We start from the raw sequence: 25,600 nt of genomic DNA on the forward strand, positions 1-25,600 counted from the left end.
TCTGCTCTCGCTTCCTGGATGCTGGATTAACTCCTGTTCCATTCCTTTTGTCACTTAACTTTTGATTATTCCCTGAGTGTTCTCTAAAGCACCATAGATAAACACTATATTGGCAACATATCTGAGGTGGTAGGTGAGACTGTCCACATACAGGCTCACCCGGCGGCCCAGATTCCTTCCTTCCTTCTCTTTCCTCATTAAGAACTGCCCCACAGAGGTACTGGGAATGAAATTCAGGCCCCCTGTAAAAACAATATGCAATATGAACTTCAGTGAGGGGAAATAGGTTATTTAAGCCGGAGAAATGGCTCAGCATTTAGAGCCCTGGATGCTCTTCCAGAGGATCTGGGTTTGATTCCCAGCACCCACATGGCTGCTTACAACCCTCTTTAATTATAGTTCTAGGGGGTTCCATGCCCTCTTCGGACTTCAGAGAGCACCAGGTATGCACGTGGCACACAGACATACATTGAAACAAGAGATCTATAAAATTAAAATAACAATAAGTAGATTATTTGGTAAAGTTGGGTCATTTTGACTTCATTGATTGAGCCTGGAACAAAATTCATTTGCTTTGCTTTTAGTATTTTATGTGCAGGTCATTGATGTATTTGCAGATACGATATTAGTTTCTTTATTTGTATCACGCCAGAACAACTGATTTTAGTAAGCTGAGCTCAGCCTGATAATTTTAGTGGTCAAAGACTCTGTGCCAGTGTTCTGCCTGCCCCAGTCAGCACCCATAGGTCCTTCACTGTCTCTTAGCCTCCTGGGATAAGAGATGGGAATGGATGACTACTAATGGCCCTGTTAATGTTAGTGTCACTGCAGTGCTATATACAAATGCTTCTCAGAAGAATAAAGACTTAAGAATTGTTTTGCTTAATCCCTAGAGTTTTTCTTAAGCACAGCTTCAGATAAAAATGTAGGCAAAGCAGCAGTGTAGGCTTCTTCCCAACTCAGCCTTGTCAGCTGTTGAACAGGAGTAGTCAGTAGTCGCTAATGTTGTCGTTTCCTTGCAGATCTGAAAACCATGAGCGAACGCCTCAGGAACAGGTACTATGTGTCTAAGAAATTATTCATGGCGGACTTGCAGCGAGTGTTCACCAACTGTAAGGAGTACAACCCTCCCGAGAGCGAGTACTACAAATGTGCCAGCATCCTGGAGAAGTTCTTCTTCAGTAAAATTAAGGAAGCAGGGTTGATTGACAAGTGATTTCTTTTCCTTAGACACTCCTCAGCAGTGTGCCTAAAGCAGGTGATTTAGGTTTTGGTTTTTGTCTTTTTTTTTTTTTTTTTTTAAAGAATTGTACATCATGTATTGAAGAGACTTGTAATAATTAGCACTTTTGAAAAACAAACAAAACCTCCTTTTAGCTTTTCAGAGATGTATTTAAATGGAAATCATAGAATTTTTTTTTTTTTTATTTTGTGGAATAGATTTTAATCTATTTGCTACTATCATGTAGATTTTCTCTGGCACGCCCAGTGGCTGACTCTTGCATGGTAGATGATCAGAGGCTTCCTCAGACCCTGGATGCGAGGAAATTGCACACAGTACCAAGATTTGGGGAATCTAGGGAAAATTTTGACCATGAATGTCTCCATTTTTTTTTTCTAATGGAACATGAGAGTTTATTTTATTCTGAAGGACTTTAAGAAAGTGTACATGATACGCCTGTCAAGGTGAACTATGTAATGTTGAGGTCTCAATGTAGACTTTTTATAAATATATATTTTTAAAAACACTCATTTAGATGAGGTGCTTTGAGCAGTTCTTAAAAAAAAAAAATGCAGCTTCCACAGCAGCAGCTGCTTTGACTCCTAAGGAAGGGACTTTTTTATAAGCGCCTGGGGCTTTGCTCATTCTGTCTCCCTATCCCAGACTTGAGAGTGCACAACCACTATTTAACAATTCTTGGCAGATGTGTTTCCATCTCATATTTGAATTTGCTTGTGCAGGGCCCAAGTTCTAAAAGGTCTTCTTCCAGGCCACAAAGGTGTCAACTTGAAAACATTTGAGGCTGAGTCAATGTTAAGACATGTGACTTAAAAATGAACCCAGAGGCCTTGCTCCAGTATGGAAGGATTCTTTGTGTTTTCTGGTACACTTAACCTTATCAGCAATATCTATGTAAACATTTCCCGTTTGCACTTCCACATTTATGTGCGTCTGGGGTGAACTGAATTCTCACCAAAGTTTAGGCCAGTATTTTAACACCTACATTGTTTCATTGGTCCAGGGTTATATCCCACTAACATCTACTGTACAATCTTATTTACCAATTTGTCTTGGGACTCCAGTTTAGTGCTTGGATTTATTTCCTAATTACACTACATAGAAAAGTGGGACACCTGCCATCCCAACTCTGGGAAAAACCAACTAATCTACAACCATATTAAACGAAGGCCACCTTAATGGTCTTGACACTAATTTTTATGATGCAAATTTATAAACTGATTTTTTTTGTAAAGGCTGAGGTTTTAAAAAAATGTATTTAATGTATGTTTTCTATCAGCATAAATTATACTGGGTCACTAATAGTCATTATAAACAGCTTGCAGAGGTAGTGTGCTGGAAGGCAGAGTTCCTGGCATAGCTACTGAATGCTGCTTCTGACACGGAAGGCATTCTTTGTGTTCAGAGTGTTCACTGAAGATCACACTGACCTGATGATCCCTCAACTTTTTGAAGTATAAGGAACACTCTGAGCGGTGTCTAGACCTTTAATGAAGAATGATTAATACAGGTTGCATTAAGTATCTCAGACTGGTTTTAAAACAGCTTTGTACCAATTTCGCTGAAGCGTCTGTCCAGCTTGGTATCCTGTGAAAGTTTGTTATTTCCTGGGTAGACATTCTTAATAGAGTATTGTCTCTAAAAATCAGATGGTCTCTTCTATATTGAAAGCATTTTTATGTTTTCTAATTTAAAAATTAATATTTTCTTATAGATGTTGTGCAATGAAGCAGAAGTAGAATGTGTGGTTTTTGCAAATGCTTTAACAGCCAACAAGAACTTTACATTTGTAAAATTAATATATTGTACTGGTACAAAATAGTTTTAAATTATATTTTGAAAATTTCTATCTGGTGTTATGTTTTATTTCTCTAGCAGTTTGAAGCTGATAGGACAGTATGCCAGCTGGTATGATTGATTGTGCCCTTAGTTCTTAGCTCTTAAGCATTTGTGAACATGTCAAGAATTGCTGCAGTTGTAGGAGTTTTATAAACCAAACCAAACCAATGCCGTATGTAGGGCTGGAGAAACAGTTTGGGATTAAGAGCACTTCCAGAGGACAACAGGTTGATTGGCAGCACTCACATCTGATGCCTCATAACCAACTGCCTGAACTCTAGCTCCAGATCTGATGCCATCCTGTTCCCCATAGGCACCTATGCTCATGTGCAAGCACACACACACACACACACACACACACACACACACACACACACACACTCAATAAATAAATAAATAAATAAATAAATAAATAAATAAATAAATAAATAAATAAACAAAATCCAGTCTTCTGGGTTGTCAAGAGGAAGACGATTCTTTGACTTTTGTCACTTACTAGCCCACTACCATTGAAAAAAATTTCATTCACCTAGGAGTGGTATGTTAGGAATTGTAAAGTGAAAATGATATATATGTATTTTTTTATGTCAGAGAAATGAGGAGAGGGCAGTTGCATGTGATTTAAAAACATCTACCATCCTCACAACTCTCTCTAGGAATTATACACTGTTTGGGTGAGAGGACCCAGTAGTAGCTTTGGTGTTCAGTGTTTTCCTGAGCCAGAAGCAGGGCTTTGGCCTGTACACTTCCTGCAGTATCAAATTTCAGTGCTTGGGAGCCAGAGGCAGACAGATCTCTTTAAGTGTGAGGGCACACATAGAGTTCCAGGACGCCCAGGATTCCAGAGAGAGACCTTGTCTTAAAACAAAGCAAAACCAAAAATAGTCAAAACAACAACAACAAAAACCTAACATGAGCCAGCACACGCCTTTAATCCCAGCACTTAGGGAGGCAGAGGCAGGCAGGCGGATCTCCGTGAATACAAGGCCAGCCTGGTCTACAAAGTCAGTCCAGGACAGCCAAGGCTACACAGAGAAACCTGGTCTGGAACAAAACAACCTCCCCCTCCCTGTCCCCTGGAAGGCCTCAAACCAACCAACCAACCAACCAACCAACCAAAGGGCCAAAATCTAAAGTGGCCACATTAGACCCAAGTGATGAAATGACTGGGTTTTTCCTGTTTCCAGTTACAGACTCTAAGAAGCAGATAAAAGCTTAGACTGAGGTTGGGTGAACAGGCTGGCAATCTGGAACTGTTTAGAAGCTGATGGTCTTTACAGCAGCGCTCCCTTTAACTTAGGAGATTCTAAACCTGGTTGCAGGCCTTGGCCTTTCCGTATTGTTCTGAGCTCTATACATTAACCAGCTTCCTCTAGACAAACAAACCAAAAAAACATCTGAGAGATAAAGAATGCATTTAGGCCTCAACAGGAGGGTCTAGGTTTACTGCAATGCATTGTCCTTGGTTGGTGCGACAGTTTGTGCAGAGCCCCCTGGGTCCAGATCTGCCATCCTTGATGGTCTCCTTGTGCGGCTCCTGAACCTCTGGATCCTTCCGCCCATTTTTCCATACCAGTCTCACCAGGAGTCCAGCAGCAAGTCCTAGCATCTGTCCCGATTCCCCTGCTGGGTGGACCTCCATGTTGGACTAATATCCACTTCTAAGTGAGTATATACCATGTGTGTCATTCTGGGTTGGGTTACCCCTCCCTCAGGATGATGATTTTTAGTTTCACCCATTTGCCTGCAAATTTCAAGATTTCCAGCTCATTCTCCATGGTTGTGGACATGAAGTCTGGTGCCCCAATTTGATCACTTCCCATTGGTGGGGAGGCCTACCAGTACACAGAGGAAGGGGAAGCAGGCTATCTGGACGAGACCTGATAGGCTGTGGTCAGATAGTTGGTCAGGGAAGAGGTCCCCTTCTGTCAGAGGTCTAGGGGTGGGGAATAGGGAAGAATAGGGAGGGAAAGGGGAATGGGAGAGAGGATAACAATCAGGATGTAATATGAATAAATTATAATACATTTAAAAAAGATAATTGGGGAGCTAGAGAGATGGTTCAGAGGTTAAGAGCACTGACTGCTCTTCCAGAGGTCCTGAGTTCAATTCCCAGCAACATGGTGCCTTATAACCATCTATAATGAGATCTGGTGTCTTGTTCTGATGTGCAGGTATACATGCAGGCTGAACACTATATATGTAATATGTAATAAATAAATCTTAAAAAAAATGTGTAGACTCTGGAATACCAAAAAGCATTGCAAATTCTTTTTATTTTATTATTATTAATAATTAATAAAGCTCCCCCCCAAGAAAGGGTTTTCTCTGTATAGCTCTGGCTGTCCTGGAACTTACTCTGTAGACCAGGCTGGTCTTGAACTCATAGGGACCCACCTGCCTCTGCCTCCCAAGTGCTGGGATTAAAGGCATGTGCCACCATGCCCAGCTTCTTATTTTTTGAGACAGGGTTTCTGTGTGTAGCCTTGGCTGTCCTGGAACTTGTTCTGTAGACCAGGCTGGCCTTAAACTCAAGAGTTCTGTCTGCCTCTGCCTTCCATGTGCTGGGATTAAAGGTGTATGCCTCCCCACCAGGGTATAAAAGTTCTTATTTAAGGTATGGGAATTTGTTTGACATTGTCTTTTATCTGTTGGAACATTTAGATTGCTTGAAAATCAACTCACTTGTCCTAAAACTCAGTCTTTATGCCTCAGCCTCTCAAGTGCTGGGATTAGAGATGTGTGTGCTACCACAGCAGCTTTAAGAGGAAAGCACCGCATGTATGTTTAGCTTACGTGTGCAGAGGGTGCATCTGGGCGCACGGCGGCGGGAGTGTACAGAATCACTGCTGCTCCTTGGGTCTTAGGGTTCCTGGTAGCGCGTACTGTGTTTGTGTTGGTTAAAGAGGTAAAGGTGAATTTGAACTGTGGTTTTATGAAGTTTTTAATGAGATGTTATATGTGTCTGGCTTGCATCTATGTCTGTGAACCAAGTGCATGGACACAAGGCAGGCACCCAATCCCCTGGAAGTGGAGTCACCTCCATCTTGGTACTGAGAGTTGAACCTGGATCCTTTGGAAGAGCAGGCAGAGAGCTCTCTCTCTCTCTCTCTCTCTCTCTCTCTCTCTCTCTCTCTCTCTCTCTCTCTCTCTCTCTCTCTCTCTCTCTCTCTCTCTCTCTCCCTCAGCATAAGAGAGGGCAGAGGAGCAGGCAAGCAGCCAGCATAGGTACACTCATTTTTCTTTGCTCTCAACTATGGATGTGATGTGACCAGCTGCTTGAATTTCTCCCTTGACTTCCTCTCGGCAATGGACTGTCACCTGGACTCGTAAGCTGAATAAGCCCTTGCTCTCCTAAGCGGCTTCTAGTCAGGATGTTTTATTACAGCTCAGACAAGAACCTAGGACAAAAGGCGGGTGAAGGTTTCCAGGCTATGTCTGCAGGAAGGAGTCAAGAGTGCAAACAAAAAGACGCTTATAGGTGATAAGAACAACACACTACAAAGGAAGTCACCTTTAATGTACTCATGGAACTTCATTTTGACTGATTAAAACAGCTGCCATCTTTATCAGATTGGCTGTTGCATGCCTCCAAGAGTCTATACCATGGGCTTGTTGACTGCTGACATTCCTTCATAGATGAGGATGCAACAGGTCCTTGCCTGAGTATCATAGATGAGGATGCAACAGGAGCCATTGGGTCCTTGCCCGAGTACTCAGGCCCTCCTCCCAGCCATTTGTGGCCCACTTTCCCCTAACTGTACCTCGGTGGGGGAGTGTCTCTGTAGGGTGCTAGCTTTCAGAGGCTCGGAAGGCTAGTGGAAAGGCCAAGATCCATGCTGAATGCAGACTTTCCCAGTGCAGCAGCTTTGACAGCAGTTACATTCTTGCCCCTTAACCTATCCTCGGTAAGTAATCCTAATACTCATGGCTCTTCAGGGTGAATTATGTGGTAACACATGAACCCACTCCACTCAGCCAGATCTTGCAGGCTGAACCAGGCCAACACTCCTTGCAGCAGCTCTTTCTGGGACAGAGTTAAGAAGCAGAGTGTGTTGTGACTTGACAGTTGTCATTTTATATGTCCCCCTGTCACACATCTCTCTCATGGTGGGCCTCACATTCTCACTCCTGCTGTTCCTCTTGAGGCTTTAAATGGAAGCTGACTCTCAACCTGCGAGTTGCAACCCCCAAAGACCATGGAAAACACAGATATTTATATTACAGTTCCTAACAGTAGCAAAATTACAGTTATGAAATAGAACCAATAATGACAACATAAGGAACTGTATTGAAGGCTCACAGCATACAGAAGGTTGAGAGCCACTGCCATCTCACGGACAGTGCTTTGATAACATTTGACAGCTAGGTCCAACCCAGTATCAATGACTCTAAAGGAGACAGGTGAGAATTCTCTCATGGCCCTTCTTAGTCCACAGGTGAGTCCTGTCTGTTCTTTGATTTTATGAGACCATGAAATTTGTATTCTTTGGTCTGGACCATCCATGGGTAGCAGTTTATCTATATTTGAGACAGAGATGTATAGTGTAAGCCAGTCTAAAACTTAGTTCCTCCTGGCTCATGCTTTTGAATATTGTAGTTAAGACATGAACCACAGTCACCAAGCCTGGCTTTTTGTTTTGTTTTTCTAAACATTTTGTGTGTGCCAGAGGACAGCTTTGAGGTGGTTCTCCCTTCCACCGTATGTCCTGTAATCAGTCTTGGTGGCGAGTGCTGTTACCAAGCCATCTCACTGGCTTGAGTCGAATCCCAGTGCTCGCTGTCTCCCATTCCTCTTTAGGTCTCAGTTTGTTATTCATTTTATGTATTTATCTGTAAATTATCTGTATCTTCATCTCCATGTTAGTTTTACTTTTGTGGCATGGTGTTGGTGTTGAAGCCAGAGTCTCACATGCTCTACACTCTGTGTCTCCGGCAGATAGTCCTTACTGATCAATTAGTGAACAGGATTTGATGCCAAGAGCCAGAGTGCTTTCGTGTGGCTGCAACACACCTACTGAATCTTCCGTAACCCACAGCTCTCCACCTCTTCTAGAAATGTAAAGCTGGAATACAGTTTAGTTCCTTCCATTTGTCTGTTCCATGTACCTCTTTGTACAGTTACTCCTCTTAGCATCTTTTACGTTGGAATAAGTTAGGACAGTTAGATGCCAACTTTGACTGTTATAGAGAAAGAATAGGACATCATGGAATTCAGAGGTAAGACATTAATGTGAGGCTGCGGTGTGTAAGCTAATGTGCTGGAGGACCTAGCTGCGCACCGTAATATACCCTGCTGAGGAGCCCGGCCTTTACAACAGGCCCTGGAGGACTACAGAATATTAACCGCAGCAGTTATTTTTAAAATAACAAGAAAGTGGCAACAACTCTTTCTCAAAAGAGGCATTAAGTCTTGTTTACTTATATGACATTATACAACAAAAATAACGTAGATCTACCAACACGGGAAGTCTCAAACTCTTGAGTCGATTATAAATGGTATGTACAATATATATAATACAGTTCATATTTTATAATAATGTTCACACAAAACCCTTAATAGCCCATGAATAAACACTATAGCAAGGATACAGAAGAAACATGAAGACTAAAGGTAGAACACCAGTTTTAAGATAATAGCGACCGGCATGGAGTAAGGATCAAGGTGATACTAGACACAATGACCTATGAGGTAGACATTCAAATGTCTTTAGCAGGAAGTAGAAAAATATTTTTTGGCCTGTTGAGATCACGGAGAACAGCTAGCCTAAACAGGATTCTCCGGCCTCAGGCTCTACTGTGCTGAGATTACAGGTACGTACCACCACACCAGGCTATGGAAAACTTTTGAAAAAGGACCAGAATATTAGTATCTGGGGTTCTATAGGCCAAGCATTAAAAAGTTTAATCCCAATATTTGTTTTCAACTCTTTTTAACAACAGAAAAATTAAATTTAGCTTGTCCAAAACATGGCCCACAGGCCAGCTTGCTAAATGTGGACCAGGATACAGTCTATCTCTAGGTAGGTTGTGCTATGGTACTCATAGTCACATGAGGCCCACTGAGACTGAAACTGGACCTTTAATTGTGTTTATTCTGAGCAAGAATGGTTACTTTTGAGGTACCTTGACATTTTAAAAGATAAATGGAGCATCTGAGGACTGCTGTGGCTGTGCTCCTACCACACACAGAGTCCTGGGATCTATCCTCAGCACTGTAAAGAGTAGCTGGAAAAATAAGATTGTGATGAGAGAGTGGGATGCACATGAGTGACAGGGAAGCACGATGGTAAATGTAGGAAGGCATATAGATACTAGAAGGCCTTTCTGGTAAGTGTAGAAATCTCCTGTTTACAGTGGGATTTGTGCCTGGGCCTTGGCCACATGTTCTATTGCTGATCCGCAAATTGAAATGTCTTGATCTTCAGGCTGGAGGCTGCAGCTGAGAAAACTGGATAGGACAAATCTAATGTGAAGGGAAGGGGAAAGTTGGCAGGGATAACATAAGAGGATACAGTTAAGAAGGGAGTGGTAAAGGCCAGTCAGTTAAGAGCAGAAGGAAAACACAACGGCCGCCATTACAGACTTCATTTTTCTTTAAAAATGGACCACTTACGGTGATTTAATTTAAAGAAATTTCAGAACCAGACTATTTATATTTTGTTCACAGATCAAAACCTGAGGCCCTTACTACTCACAGTTACTTTTACACTGCAGAATGGTAACACGAAGGGCTAGCCCACGGTCCATGACACACTACGATTCTGCTGAGGAATGGCAGTGTACTCACTCATAGTTTACAACAGTTACCTTGTCCCAGAACACAAACCATTAATTCTCTTAATCATGATTACATACACACTGTACATGAGCAATTAATAATAGTAGAAGGAATCCTCACCAACGTATGGAATGTCTTACTTTGATGTTCAGGATTTACGCAAGATCTCCATCCCATCTTTATAAATCTTCCACTCTGTAATTCTCCTGCTTAAGAAAAAAATAAAGATGTCAGAGAAGCTACATGCTGGTACCAATCCACACAATTTCAAAGTACAGGTCCCAACCCAGGTGCTGATAAGGCAAGGTTCTGCCCATCGCGAACTGTCTCCTAGGCCCTAGTAGGCAAAAAAGAAGGATCACCTTCCTCAGCATCCAACAAAAGCAGTTACTATGTTTGCTCTGTACTTCTTTTAGGACGTCTCATATTCTTTTTCTGCTTGAAAATAGGAGAATTCAAGAAACACAGGTCTGTGAAAGGGTCCCCTCTTCTTAGCTTCCTGTAAGTAAAAAAGAAAAAAGAAAAAACAATAAGAAAGAAAGAAAGAAAACGATCTTAGATACGATTACAAATATACCAGTACTAGTGCTCAAATATGATCCATTCCTAAGTAAAGCTCTGTCTTCAGTCCTGCCACGAGAGTTATTACAGATGAGTCCAAACTACAATACTTACGAAGTGAGTTTTGGCTCTTTATAGCTTGTGATGGTGGTGCACCTGCGTTTAGGCAGAGGCACTGCTGGGCTGTTTTCATTCCTTTTCGGAGACAAAGAAAGTCTCTTGATTTTCACCACAGGATACAGCAGGATATTGGTGACATCCTTTAGTCTACAATGAGGTGACTCTTGAGTTTCAGGTGGGGTATCTATGATATAAATTTTTATTAAATATGGACCGAGGGATAAAAAACCACAGAAATAAAACCATGGACAATTACATATTTTAAACACATAAAATACCTGATACTTCATGATTTGTGTTTTAAAAGCTTTCTATTGTTTTTTTCTTTTTTCAAGCCAGATAATGCAGAAACTATGGCAGATTGCTAGAGACAACAGAATATTTTACTAAAACTTAACATTCTTCCTCAAAAAGCTTAGGTGTTGTGAGTTGGTTCAAAGCCAGGAAATTGGATTTTAGTCATACTTTAAATACTTAGACTCATCAAGGCCTCAGTGTCAACACTGTTTGTAACATTATTGTGGGTCCACTAACCACAAAGGTCCTTCAATTTATTCCATTAAACACACAAGAACTCTCAATCAGTCCCTGAAGACCAGGATAAATATCTTCCCACTGGCAGTAATGTTAGGAAATTCAGATGTCTCTCCCACCATAAACATCTTGAGATCCAGATGTCTTTCCCAGTATAAAGTTCCAGGTCCTCTATCCCTGAGATCAAGATATCTTTCCCAGCACAAATATCAGGTCCCTTCCGTCCCTGAGAGCTAGATGCCTCTTACATCACAGACATCCAGGTCCCCATTCAGAGCTACATCTATACTGGGAGGCAGGGAACCCATGCATAGTGAGAACACTGCAAGAAAAATCTTCTCCGACAGAAGGAAAAAGCAAACCCTGGAAAACTACAGAAACGGAGAGGATTTTAAGCTATGTGGCCAGGGCTGCAGTGTCTGGGTTTCGGCATGTCCTCCTGTCCCATAATACACACGTCATTCGAGTGCTGTGTACACGGCCTCCAAGAAACATTATTTTCTAGAATAATGCTTCCCAAAGCACGAGTGTTTAAACACCCACAGAACTTGCAAAGATACACAAATTCTAAGAGAGACAGTACAGAACTTGTGATTATGGCTATTTTCAGGTAATATTGCTAGTGGAAATCTGGGGTCAAACTGTTTCAGCTTTTCAAACTTAGTATTTCCAAAAAGAACACAAAAGTAGTAACAGTAGTTCAATGAAGGTCAATGTTACTCAATTTCAATAATTATCAACAGTTTAACACCACTGAACATGGAATACATAGTTAAAAATAGACTTTTGCAAGCTACACTGTCCAGCCAGCCCGCTGTTCAAATAGGAAAGTTGACTCACTGTTCCAGGTTTTATTATCCTGGTTAAGCAAATCAAGCCAGATGACTGAACTGTTACAAAGTGACATTTTCAAGATGATAGTATCTGACAGCATGGAGCTACTGCCACAGGAATCAAAACTCCCAAAGGAGAGCCTTTGTGAGGAGGTACAGGCAGGTGACTAGCAGAGAAACATTTTGATAAAATAAAAGCAAGAGTTTCTGAGCCAAAGTTTGCAGCAGTCAGAGCAAACAACAAATCAAAAAATTTATTTGCTCTCATGAGCTTACCATCAACCAGAAAAACAAGTCATGGTTCCTGCTTAATTCAATCCAACCACAACAACCTCATTCTCTCCTCCCCCAGCTCAGAAGTTTCCTGTACTGCTAGGAATCAGTCTGTGAGAAGTAATGCTCCTGTAAGATTCACATTGCTTGAAGTAGGTCAAAACAATACAGCCATGTTTCCATTTAATCAGGCTGTAACTTCCCCTACTGGGAGACAGATGGGACGTCTCTAGCCTCCCCCAGAGTAACAGATGGTAGGTACAGTATCTAAGAGTACATCAGCACCAGGGGCAATGATTTAGCACCAACACTCAAAACAAAGGCAAATAAGCACCCTGCTTACCAACAGGAGTTCTAGTTGGCGAGACATCCTCCATCTCTTTTTCATCTGTGAATTTAAGTCCTCTTTTAGACCGAGGCCTGGTAACTGCTCTGTCCAACTCTCTGGTATAGTCTTGCAAGTCCTTGCAGGGAGGCAGGTAGAGCTCATCAGAATCGTCCTCAGAGTCACTGACTTCCTCAGAACTCACTTCCGAGTTGTTGCTGTTAGTTTCTCCACTGGAGCCATTGCTCATTTTTTGTCGGAAAGGGGTAAGGTGAACACACTCTTCCAGATTAAAATTGTAAGTGTCGCTGGGACCCATAGAGCCATCTGGTGCTGGAGGGACTACAGCCTGCTTATCTTTCCTTTTGTTGTCCTTACACCTCAATGAGGACTTTGATTTGCATCTCTGCTTGGCTCTTTTTCGCTCTGCTCTTCTTTTTTGCGCATGTTTATGCTTGCTTTTCATTTCTTGAGGATTAGATGGTAAAATGACTTCTTTTACTTTAGCAATTTTTCTCGGGTAAGTCGGTCTAAGGGATAAGTTAGTTTGGCCTTTGTTCCACAGACAAACATTTTGTCCTACATTTCCAAGTTTATGCAGGGTTAGGTCTTTACATCCACTCCTCACTTCCAAAGGCTGCCCCACCCATTGACTGGCTTCATGCCCCAAAGCAGTGGAGTGACTTAAATTACTAACATTTTCCTGTAGGTGGCGATGGAAAGACACAGTCCTAGGTAAGGCGTTATCAGTAGACTCGACGTTACCAGAATCACAATCGCTCCCCAATGTGTCTGGAGAAACAGTAGGATTTGGCTCTGAACATTGAAAAAAACAATGAGAAAGACACTGTTATGCTTCAGAAATTTGCATTCCAAGAATATTAGAATTCAAAGCTGCCCAGATATTCAACACTTTCTTGATACTATAAGTAAATAAAAACCTAGACAGTTCAACATCGTCATCTATTTACTCGTCATTGAACAACCAATGCTTAAAAATACTGTTGGAATGAAAAGCCCACGCCTAAATAGCGCTTACTTGGGAGGCAGATGCAGGAGGATCAAGTGAGGTGCAGCCTGTGCCACACAGTTCTAGGACTGCCTGAGACACAGAATGAGACAGTCTCAAAGTAAGAGCTGAAGTCTGGTGCCAGCTTTTAGTTTCAGCACTCAGAAGGCTGAGGATCTCTTTGAATTCAGGGACAGGTCTACATAGTGAGATCCTGTCTCAAAAGAAGAAAACAACACTCCCAACATAAGCAAATATATATTCATTATGGATATATTAAAAGGGGTTTTATGTGCTTCTGGTTCAAAGGTTTTAAAAAGAAGGATCAGCCTTTCTGTTTAATTGGTGAGCACAGGGGAGAACTCCAAACTCTAAAGTGGGAAAATACACCAAAGTAAATTATTTTTTCGAAGTGACAGATTTGAATAATTGCTAATTAGGCCTTTCAGATAAATATAACCTGTATTTACAGGAATAGCGGGGTTACATCTGGTTTGCTTACTCAAATTTCATCCATTTTGTGAAGTTTAGTACAAAGTGGTATGGTCCTAACTGTGAACCTTCCATTAGTTTTGGTGAGATGCTTTATTTCTCTGAGGCTACAGAAAATGGATTATATTCCTAGACTACAACAGGGTTAACTAAGTCAATTTATGTAAAAAGCTACAGTGTCTGGCAGTTGATTGCAGCTACAGACACAACCGAAATGTCTCCTTATGGACTCGGTACAATGAATAGATGTGCTGCTGTTGTTTTTTCATGATAGGGTCTCAACTACATAGTCAGATGGCCTTGAACTCTTAACCCCACTGTCTCACTGTACTCGCTAGCTTTATGTCAACTTGACACAAGCTAGTCATAACTGAACTGTTATGTGGAAGCGTGAGTGAAATAAACCTTTGCCCCTAGTTGCTTTTGGGCACAGTGTTTTATCATGGTACCAGTAACTCCTGAGTGCTGGGATTCCCAGTGTCAGCCACCACTCACGCCTTAGGTAATTTTAATCCTCTATCAGTCTATATAAAATAGTTACTTTGAGCAGAACAACAGACAACCAGAATTAAGTAAAAAGAAGGAAGAAAATGGAAAGACTTCATTAGGTTACTTGTCCACACTGATGAGTGCTTGCAGATCTTCTACCCGACGTACCTTCAGTTTGGAATGGCCAGTCAGTTTCTTCAAGAGCAGCTGGTCTTAAATAACAATGAAAAACAGAAATCTTAGCAATTATGTCAAAACAAACAAACAAAAAACCCAAATTCAACATCAAGCTTTTAGCTTATTGTACCCTTTCACAATTCCAGTCCAATCCTCACACCTTGTTTCTATCACAGAAAACCCAAACCCACCCATGTGGCTTACATGAGGCCTGTTTTTTAAATACTGGTATCAACTCCCACTGGAAGAAACAAAATCAAGGTAGACAGTTCCTCCTGAAAATATGACATAGTCCAACCTCAGTCAACTCAAACTGTGCCAAAGTTATTAAGAACAAAGTTTGGCCACTCGTCTTTTCAGGACCTGACATCACTAGTGGAGCTGGAAGGTGGTGATGTATTTTTTTAACGCTGTCAACTCTAAATTCATCGCAAACTGTTAGCCCCCTTTGTTTTCTTTAAAACTTGCTCTTTTTTTTTCCTTCTTCATGAACCAAGTTTTCTTCTACTTGAAACATGTTGCTGACAATGTGTAATTTTATTCTTTGTTAAAACTTTTCACTTTTATATTATAAAATCAAAATACGGGTTTGGTAATAAAGTACAGGGAGCTACTAATTAATTTGAGATCTAATAAAAAATTCTGCTTATCTTATTTCATCTAAGTTCATTTGTCAGATCTCAAAACTATACAGTTTAGGGGCTAGAGAGGTAGCTCAGAGGTTAAGAGCACTGCCTGCTCTTCCAGAGGTCCTGAGTTCAATTCCCAGCAACCACATGGTAGCTCATGACCATCTATAATGAGACCCAGTGCCCTCTTCTGGCCTGCAGATGTACATGCAGATACAACATTGTATACATAATAAATAAATCTTAAAAAAAGAGAAACAAAACAACTCAACAGTTTAAACACTACTAAAGTTGAAATAGTAGCCTCCTCCTGTAGGAAAAGTACAGATTTGAGAGAACTACAGAGCACAGTTTATGGAAGCTAACCCTTGGGGCGACCTGCCCAGATCTGGCTGTGCTGTTTGCTCTCACAGCTGGCGAAGGAGTGGCTCCTGGCCAAGTATACTGCAACATGCACAGCACACGGGTAGCCCCAACTCAGTGACAGAACCACCAAGGCTGAAACCTAGGGAGAGTGAGCCGTGCTCTGTAGCTTTTCTAGTTTTCTGAACCAAGGTGTAGCCATGTAGCCCAGGCTACCTCTCAGTGACAGTCCTTTGGTATCAACCTCCTAAATGCCTGTAAACCTGGTGTGATGTTCTGTATTTAAACTAAAGTTTTGGATCTACAGCTATGTATGTTAGTCAAACTCACTGAATGGCGTGAAATAAGAGCTGGATATTTCATGCTGGCAAAGAGAAAATTAATTTTTTTTGATGAAATTTCACTAAATATATTAACTGTATTCCAGGGCAGGTCCCATGTCCAGGACTAGTAATAAACACAAAATATACACAGTAGACTTTGTTTGGGCTTTTTTTTGGGGTCTGATTGGTCTTTTCCCTGTTTATTCTGATTTTCATTTTTGTGTTTCTTTAAAAAAAAAAACAAAACAACTCTCAAAGAGAATGAACATAAAGTTGGTTGGGCGGGGAGGATCTAGGAGTTGGGGGAGGAGTAAGCAATCAAAATACATGGCATGGAAAAATTTTTGATAAAAAGAGTTGTGTATTTTGGTGTATATAATTAAACCTCAATAGTTCATGAAAGAATATAAAGCATATAATCAAAGAGAAAGTAACAGCATCTGAATCTTCAAAAGCAGAACGAATCAATGAGGGTGTTAGGATGTGGTATTTCACTTTATCCCACCCCCATGCCCCTTAAACTAGACAGCTTTAGGACTAGAAAAATTATCATTTTTAAAAATGAGTATTTCCTAGAATGAAAATATGACATACTGAAAGAAAACAGTTTAAAAGCCTTGGTGAGTTTCTGACTTTCAGTCATTATATAGGAGAAAAAGAAAGCACTAATTTTCTATCTTCAATAGTATTTTAATATCAAATTCTTTTAAGTATACTCCCAGTAGAAAAAAAACCTCATACTAAAAATACAAATTATGTCAATTTCCTTTTACAAATGGATCAGTATTAATAGAAACAATAATGAACTTGGCACTAACTGTAATGTCTTCACAGGAAAGTCCCTGGGTGTGCTGTTGTTACTGGAGACCACTTCTGAGGGGCATCCTTTCTGGTCCTGTTAAATATTAAAACAAAAACAAACAATAAAACAAACCCCACCATTATAATTATGTACTGCTATGAAGTATGTATACGCATTCTGTATTATGACATATTGTCTAATAAGCTAATATGCCTGCAATAATAATAATATATATTTGCTCACAGACAATACATGACAGCACTGCCATGTAGTTTTGGGGATAGGACTGTAACAGCTGAAACATCATGCTGCCTCTTTTTTCTCCCCTGAGACAGGGTTTGAAAATGTATATCCCTGGCTGTTCTGGAACTCATTTGGTAGGCCAGGCTGGCCTCGAATTCAGACAAAAGATGAGTCTTTCTTTTTTTTTTTTAAGTTTAAACTTGAGATTTATTTATTTATTTTATTTTTTATGCTTGCTCCCATTTTTTTGCATTATAATTTTTTTATTAATTCATTCATATTACATCTCAATTGTTATCCCATCTGTGTATCCTCCCATTCCTCCCTCCCTCCTTCACCCTACTCACCTTCCCTATGACTGTGACTGAGGGGTACCTCCTCCCCCTGTATATGCTCATAGGGTATCAAGTCTCTTCTTGGTAGCCTGCTATCCTTCCTCTGAGTGCCACTGGGCCTCCCCATCAAGGGGAGGTGGTCAAATATGGGGCACCAGAGTCCGTGTGAAAGTCAGACCCCACTCTCCACTCAACTGTGGAGAATGTCCTGTCCATTGGCTAGATCTGGGTAGGGGTTTGATGCTCATTGCACATATTGTCCTTGGTTGCACACACTGAGTCTTAAAGCTTATATTTTAGCATATATCACACTCTGCCTCTTAAAGCTTACATTCTAGTGTACAATCACTAGAATCACATCCTTAAAACTTCTATTCTAGTGTATAAAAAGAAATGTTAAACAGGGTCCAGGAAGATAGGTGACCTGCCATGCAAACGCCATGATCTGAGCTGGATCTGTGGGACCCATAGTGGAGGGGAAGAATCAACACCTGAAAGTTGTCTTCTGACCTTCAGATGTGCACTGTAGCAAAGTGCCCTCCCAATGAAAAGAGAGATGCATGTGTGATTTTCACACAGTGAAAAGTGCTACGAAGGCAATACCAGAGTGAACTGAGAACAATTAAAATGGAGAACTATATTACACAGTGACTCTGACCTGAAATATAAAAACTAATCAGTTATTGAGGAGCAGGAGGAAGAAAAAGTGGAAACAGCAAATACAAAAGTTGTGAAACAGGAAAACAGGCCAGTGTGGCTGAAACACAGAAACCCAGACCAGCAGGAAGTGTGTATACACTAGCAAGCTAGCAAAGAGCCTTGAGAGCTATGTCTGTGACAGGAAGGCTAGTCTAAGTGTGATGGAAACTCACTTAAATATTAAGCAAGGCAGTAAAATGAACAGTTTTAAAAAGATTAGTACAAAAGGGACCCAGAATGGAAGGAGTCAGGAGGTCATCAGAGTAAATGAAGATATGAACCTAGGTAGGACTGGAGCTGGGGCAGAGCTGGTAAAGCCTGTGGATGGCTCCATTAATGAAACATGCACAACCCAAGGATCTAGTCATCTTCAGAGTTAGGCAACCTGCCATGGAGCTTTTGTCAAAGATTCAATCATTCTCAACATTTAGCATGAGAATACTTGGGAAGAAACATTCCAACCATGTGCAAGGATTGAATGTGGACAAGAGTGATGACACCAAGGGAGTAGGTTTGCGACTCTACTGAGATGAGCAGCAATTAGGGAGGGTGATCTAGGCACAGCAATGCATTAATCTCAGCACTCTGCTCCTGAGGCAGGAGGAAAATAAATCAGTGTGAGGCTAGCTGGGCATCAGACTGAGTTCTGGGCTAGCCCCGGCTATATAGAAAGACCATGCCTCAAATACAAGAGCAACAATAATAAATAAATAAACAAATTAATAATTACACATGCAAGAAGAAAGGAAGAAGTGCACAGTATGCTTGAGAATTGGAAGCAAGGAATTATGCTTTTTTCCGTTTTTGTTGTTGTTTTTTTTGGTTTTTTGAGATAAGGTTTCTGTATACCGTTGGCTGTCCTGGACTCGCTTTGTAGACCAGGCTGGACTTGAACTCACAGCGATCCACGTGCCTCTGCCTCCTGCCTGAGTGCTGGGATGAAAGGCGTACGCCACCATGCCTAGCCTTAGGAGTTATGCTTTGTATAAAGTCTGTTTGAGATACTTTCTAAAATCAAGTAGTAGTTCTGAGTGCATACGTCTGCATCTGTGTTTAGGCTTTAATATATGAATTTCAAAGCCACCAGAAGACAATTATTTAAGTGTGGGAGGATTTGACATGTGACTAGGACAACCAGCATTTACAAATAAAGAAGCTGCTAACACAAGAGACTAGCATGGAGCAGCAAGAAAAGTAGGAAGAAAGTGCAGGGCAAGTATGATGACAAGGGAATGAAGAGATTACTGTTTTCAAGGAAAGAGACTTGTGCATATCACTGCAGGGCTAAGAAACAAGGGTGAGCCAAACTTGGCAGAATGGAAGCTGTAGTAATCTGACACACAGTAGCAGTTATGCACCTGGTTTAAATGAGAACAGGGTTTTACTGTTGGCTCAATCTTCTTAACAATTATACTTTATCATAAACTCACTGTCAGAGCGTATCTCACTCACAGCCAGACTAACCCAAACAATAGGAAAAGGAGATTAAAGAACACAATAATGAAACCTTAAGGAGATCAGTTCTGAGGAATGATTCTCCTGGTGTAGTCAGCAGGACCTCAGCAAACCCGCAATTCAACCAAGGTTGCTGCTGGAACCTGGAATAGCAGCTGAGGCCCAGAGCCTCAGCCAGAAGCCCAGAGCCTTGAAGCCTTCCCTGGAGCAGTTCTCTCTAGAGCGTCTCTCGAAGTGCAGGGACGAACAGCTGAAACAATCCCAAGTCCTCTCTCTCAAGCCTCTCCTCTCGGAGCCTCTACTAGGATGTTTTCAGCTATCAACATCCAAGCTCCCCCATGAAGTCGTTCAACTTATAAGGGGATAAACATCCTGTTCTCTCAGTAGTCTCACCCCATATTTGGGATCAACACAAAACATGCTTATCTCTCCTACATTTTACTGTCCTGACCTGGATGGCTTAAAACTAAACTTTCTATATAGACCAGGCTGGCCTTGGAACTTACAGAGATCTGAGTGCTTCTCTCTCTGTAATGTAGTGATTAACAGTGTGAATACCATGCTTGGCCCATTTTTAAAAAAAATTCTCTATTTTTCTTTTTAAAGTTTTTTTGTAAAGGGGAAACAAAGAAATAAGGAATGGAAGCCGAACCAGGAGTGGTTTGCAGACACTACACTTCTGACTGTACTAATCTAATATAGAGACACAAGGAGGGAAACAAATACTGAGGACCCAAATTCTCATGAAGAGTGAGATGAAAAAAGTCTAATGTTCTGCGGCTAGAGGTAGGGGGAGGGGTGAGACTTGGCTTTTAACCAGAACAGGAGAAATTAGGAAAAATATAGGCATAGAGACAGACTTGCATATTTTTGTTAGAAAGGTGAGAGTCCCAGATAGAATACTAAGAAGGGTTCCTAATCAAATTTAACTGACTTTTAAACGTAATGAATACATACTGTTTTTTTTTTTTTAAAGATTTTATTTTATTTTATGTATGGGTATTTTGCCGGCATGCATATCCATATCCCCTGGAACTAGAGTTACAGGCAGTTGTGAGCTGCCATGTGGGTGCTGGGAATTGAACTTAGGTCCTCTAGAGGAGCAGCCAGTGCTGCCAACCACTGAGCCATCTCTCAAGGCTCCTGGTTTTATTTTTATTTTAATATTTTTTATTTATTCCACATATATATGTAACTGTTGAATGTATGCACATGTGGCCAGAAGAGGGCAATAGATCCCTTCCAGTTGGAGGTTTAGACCTTGGTGGAATATCTGGCTTGTCTGGGGAGGGATCCTAGCTCACCATATATTTATTTCATAACAAATATGCAAAAACTGTCTATCAGAAGTGAATTCTTATGAAAAATGTTTTTAACTTGATATCAAATAGCTGACTTTGAAAGTAGTAAAATTATTCAAGTTGAAGGAGAAAAGAGTATTCAGTTGTATAGTAGTAATAGAATTAAAATTATTAGTCATAGGGCTAGAGAGAGCGCACAGCAACTAGACGCAGAACACTCATTACTCGGTCTCCAGTAATCACGTTGCCAGGCTCATAACTGCCTGCAATTCCAGTTCGGGGGTAGGGGGTGGGGGATGAAGGGATGTGAAGCCTGGGAACTCTGTGGGTACCTGCACATGTGTATACCCCTACATACAAGATTAAAATCAAATAAAACGCAGGGAACTACTAGAAAGTGTTAGTGAGCAAGTTAACTAAAGACAGGCAAGAAGCATGTTTTAAAAACTTCCCCTCTTTATTTCTACATCTTAAAAGATTTATGTATTTGGTGGGAAGGCACACTGAAACGTGTGTGGATGTCAGAGGACAACTTTTTTTGGGATGGGGGTGGGTGGGTATCAGTTCTCTCTTTCTACCATGTTGAGTTCCAGTGACTGGACTCAGTTCATCAGGTTTGCATCAGTGGGTAGCAAATACCTTTCCCCAGTGATGTCTCTGGCTCCAATCTTCACAGTTACTTTTACAGCATAGGGGATGAATGAACTCAGGACGTTATGCATTCTACACAAGTGTTCTACCCTGAGCTACAGACCCAGCTCAAGAAAACCTTCTTATATGAAAACATCTTATGCTGGTCATGGTGGCCCTTTAACCCCAGCACTTAGATGGCTGAGGCAGGTAGATACTTTTTGAGTTTTGGGCCAGTGTAGTCTACATAGTGAGCCCCTGTCACAAGTAAGCAAGCAAGCAAGCAAGCAAGCAAGCAAGCAAACAAACCAACAAAAATCAGTCTAGTATTGAGAAATCAACCTTGAACACTGAAGCACAAGTATAGAATGGTTCAGAACAAGGGATGCACATACATATGACAGAAAAGGAACGCAAACCACCTTATCTGAGATGCTAACAACACACCAGGAACTACTAACAACATACTTTACTGAACAGAGATGGCAGTAAAGGGCCTACAATAATAGGATTTTTTCCCTACTGTTTTCAGGTTTATGCCATTGAGTAGTCATTAAAATATTAGTTCTTGTGATTTCAGCAAAAACTCTGGAAAGTAGGGGCTGCAGATATGGCTCAGCCGTTAAGAGTGTGTACAGCTCTTTCGAAGAACCTGAGTCTAGTTCCCAGCACCCACTTCGAGTGGCTCAAAACTGCCTGCAACTCCAGCTCCGGAAGGCTCCAGTGCCTCTGGTCTCTATGTGCGCCCACACTCACAGACAGATACCCAGATGCGCACACACGAATTCTTTAAAATCTGTGGAAAGCATCGGGGAGATTCAGCTGTCATTAGGTTGACCCTCTAGTGAACGACTGAATAAGGGGGGAAAAAAAGACCAAACGTCAAAGGAAAACAATCTTTTAAGAGTAATTAAATCTTAGAGGAAAGCCAAGAAATCATATCTAGGCTTTAAAAATCTCTTTGTGAGACAAGTCATCACCCTGCGACTCAGGCTGGCCTATAACTTGGGTCTTTCTGACTTAGCATGATGAGTTCTGGAATCGCAAGGTCACATGTGAGCATGACACCTTTTAGAAAGACAAGTATCTTCTACACTGTCTATATGCATACTATATGTGAGGGTACACTATGTATGTTACATATTTCTACATAACACTTGAAAGTTGTCCTTGGAACTCTACACAGAGCACACACACTAAATGTAATATATATATATATATATATATATATATATATATATGTATAAATTTATTTATTTTTTGGCTGTCCTGAACTTGCTTTGTAGACCAGGCTGGCCTCAAACTCAGAGATCCACCTGCCTCTGCCTCCCAGGGTGCTGGGATTTCAGGAGTGCACCACCACTCCTGGCTAATAAAATGTTTTTAAACGTCATTCTCCAAAGAGCACTTAGAATCCGTTCCATATCTAAAATGGTAAGTTTAGAAAGCTGTACTGCACGCAGTAGAACTACATTGAAAACTCTTGTAAAGAGCATACCTGAACAGTTTCTCCATGCTGTCGGGAAGTTAGCCTCTCTTTCAGTGTATACAGCTGACATGTAAGGTAGTAACACTCTCTCCTCAGGTTTAGGATGATATCCTGGGCTTCTCTCACTTTGGATTTTTCATTTTCCAAAGCCAAAACTAACAACCTGTTGTTATCTTGGTAATTTTTCAGCAGTGTAGAAGCGTTAGCTATAAGATAAAAACTTCAGTTATTAAATCTAAACATAGAAAGTGAAACAGGGGCTAGAAACATCTCTCAGTGGATAAGACTGCTTGCTAATAAATCAATGAGGTGCAGAGTTCAAATACCCAGAGCTCATATAAAGAGGCAGCCGTCTTGCATACGGTTAACTCCATCAGTGAGTGTTGGGGGTGGGAAGGAAGGTAAGGTGTTGAAGGTGTGTGGAGGCAGGAGGATTGCTGGGGCTTGACTGGCTGCCAGGCTAGTTCCAAGTCCACTGAGGCCCTGTGCAGGGGAACAGGGCAGAGAGGAACAAGCAGGGCTCCAGAACTTCTCCCCTTGCAACACCTTCCCCCCCTCCACCTACCCACATCCCCATCCACAACTCCCTCCCACCCCCCTGCCAACACACACACACTCACAAAACAACAATGCTAAAAGAAGACAACACAAAAATCTCTTACTGGGTACTTGGCACGGTGCAACAATAAAGGACTTGCGCCTGTCAATCTCTGCCAAGTTTTTATTCCTTTTTTCCTTCATTCGCTTCTTAATGTCTTCAAGACTATCTTGAAAGGACTTTTTCTGACACCTTTCCTTAACCATCTTTGCCTATGAATTAAAAAAAAAAAATCTCTCAGATATTTTCAAATATAAAATTAAGAATGAAAACACAAGTTTGTTAAAAAAAAAAAAAAAAAGAAGGGATTAAGGCCAAATTGTAAACTTACTCCAAAAGAGGCAGGGATTCAGATGTTCTCAGCTTTAAAATATTATTAATAGTCAGGTGCTGTGGAATAATCCAAGCTACTAAGAAGGCTAAGTCAGGTGGATCACACATTTAAGTTTGGGCTACATAGTAAAACTCATCTAAAAAACAAATCAACAAAAACAGATGTTAGAATCAAGCCATCATAAGGAAAAAAAAATTCTATAAAATGTCACTCATGTTTCTGCCATAATCTTATCTTCCTTAGGAGAGTATTATATGATTCCAGAAAGTAGCAACTATTCATTTTACAGTGAATACTCACTGGAAGTGTACAACATTCTAGGCACTATGGGAACTACTTATTAGTATTATTTGGGGTAGGGTTTTACCCAGTCTAGTTTTGAACTTAAGAGCTCTGATGTCCCTCCTGCCTCAGCCTCGTGAGTAGCGGGGTCCACAAATGTGTGAGCTACACACTGGCTTACTTTTCTTACAATGTTTACGGCCAACCTTTAGTGCTTAGGATTACAGGGTTAGTTCAGAAACAATTTAGATGTATATCCGGGTTTCTGTTTGGCAGCTTTTCTCTGGTAATTTTGGGGCAAGGAAAACACGTGCTCTTATTCAAACAGTAGTGTGCTTAATGCGAACTAGACTAGCTTCAGCATGCTAGGCTACTTTTCATTAAGCTTGTATCCTCGATTACAATTTCCAGATCTTAAAATTGTAAACTGTTGCCACGCACAACGTGTGCATATAATTTTCACCACAAAGGACTATCTTCTTACATCTTCTCTTAGTTAAGTATTTTCTTGACTCTTATCTTTTGAGTATTTTCTTCAGGACTTACTTTCCTCCGTGCATATCTGGGGCCTTAAACAGGTACTGTAAGATCTCCTCTGAGTAATTTCTTCCTACCAATGTATGTACGACAGATTGGAGGGGGCAGTCCAACAGAACAAATGTAACTACTTTTTAAAAGAACGAATGGGTTGTGTAAGGCAGCGAACCTATTACCATCAAGTTTTTGAGTTTGCACTGGAGATGTCTGAGTGACATACAAATTGATTACAGCTTGTGTGGGAGCGCGCACACGCGCGCGCAGGGGGACTAAACCAAGGTCTTGGGCGCGCTAGGCAAAAATCTGTCAAGAAAGCTACATCCTCGGCCTCTATTAGATACTTAAAAAGCAAAGCCCTATCGAAAGAGTGTTTGCTACCCTGATTGAGCAAGCTAAAGCCGTACAACAGGATGTGTGCCAAAGCAAAATCCCTGCCGACTGCGGAGTGCGCGCTCCCGCGAGCTGAAGGCCTAGACCCGTCGGATACCCTCGGTGCCCACCACCACCCGTAACGCTCGGTACCTTGGCCGCTCGCTTCCCCGTTAGCTCGTCCGGCCTCCCGCTCCGACGCTCAGGTCACAACTACCGCCGCCACATTCGAAATTCTGCATTGCGATGGCCCATTGGCTGGCAGCAGGCCGTCACGTGACGTTTAGCGGGCCTTCCTCCGGAAATGCAGAGTCCCGCCCCCAGGTGGTAGCCTGTGATGGGTTTGCGCACGCGCAGCTGTGGAGCGGGGGTGGGGTGGGGTGGGGTGGAGACGTGTGGGAGTTGTAGTTTTAGCTCTTGGCTGGCAATTCAGAGGCGGAGTCACCTAGCAACTTTGAGATTGGGTCCTACCTGGGGCTAGGGTGTTGACGCAGGCCTGGGAGCCCAGCTCTCTGGAGACTGAGGTAGGAGAAAGAGG

General features: G+C 41.5%; 2 protein-coding genes across 2 annotated transcripts in view; one reads left to right on the forward strand and one right to left on the reverse strand.

Moving 5' to 3' along the window:
* Kat2b (lysine acetyltransferase 2B) overlaps positions 1 to 3,087 on the forward strand; it is a 105,605-nt gene extending 102,518 nt beyond the window's left edge. The window contains 1 exon segment of the mRNA XM_051153059.1: positions 1,023 to 3,087. Within this exon segment, the coding sequence (XP_051009016.1) occupies positions 1,023 to 1,216 (194 nt within the window). The 3' untranslated portion in view covers positions 1,217 to 3,087.
* Positions 3,088 to 10,181: 7,094 nt separating this feature from the next.
* On the reverse strand, positions 10,182 to 23,746 carry Sgo1 (shugoshin 1). Its single transcript, XM_051153060.1, has 7 exons — positions 23,605 to 23,746; positions 22,952 to 23,148; positions 16,807 to 16,883; positions 14,665 to 14,708; positions 12,525 to 13,322; positions 10,536 to 10,725; positions 10,182 to 10,359 (listed from the first exon to the last, which is right to left on the reverse strand). The coding sequence occupies exons 1-7, from the start codon at positions 23,744 to 23,746 to the stop codon at positions 10,251 to 10,253; spliced, it is 1,557 nt and encodes a 518-aa protein (XP_051009017.1). The 3' UTR covers positions 10,182 to 10,250.
* Between the last annotated feature and the right edge of the window lie 1,854 nt (positions 23,747 to 25,600).

The sequence above is a fragment of the Acomys russatus genome, chromosome 11, assembly GCF_903995435.1.
Source record: "Acomys russatus chromosome 11, mAcoRus1.1, whole genome shotgun sequence".
Taxonomy (NCBI): Eukaryota; Metazoa; Chordata; class Mammalia; order Rodentia; family Muridae; genus Acomys; species Acomys russatus.

Bases quoted from the DNA above. Each gene is read 5' to 3' on its own strand.
- Sgo1 (XM_051153060.1), bottom strand. From the start codon at position 23,746: ATGGTTAAGGAAAGGTGTCAGAAAAAGTCCTTTCAAGATAGTCTTGAA. The intron at 14,709-16,806 runs GTTAGTGCCAAG...TTGTTATTTAAG, and splicing joins TTTCCTGTGAAGACATTACA to ACCAGCTGCTCTTGAAGAAA. The intron at 10,726-12,524 runs GTAAGCAGGGTG...TTTATATCATAG, and splicing joins GCCAACTAGAACTCCTGTTG to ATACCCCACCTGAAACTCAA.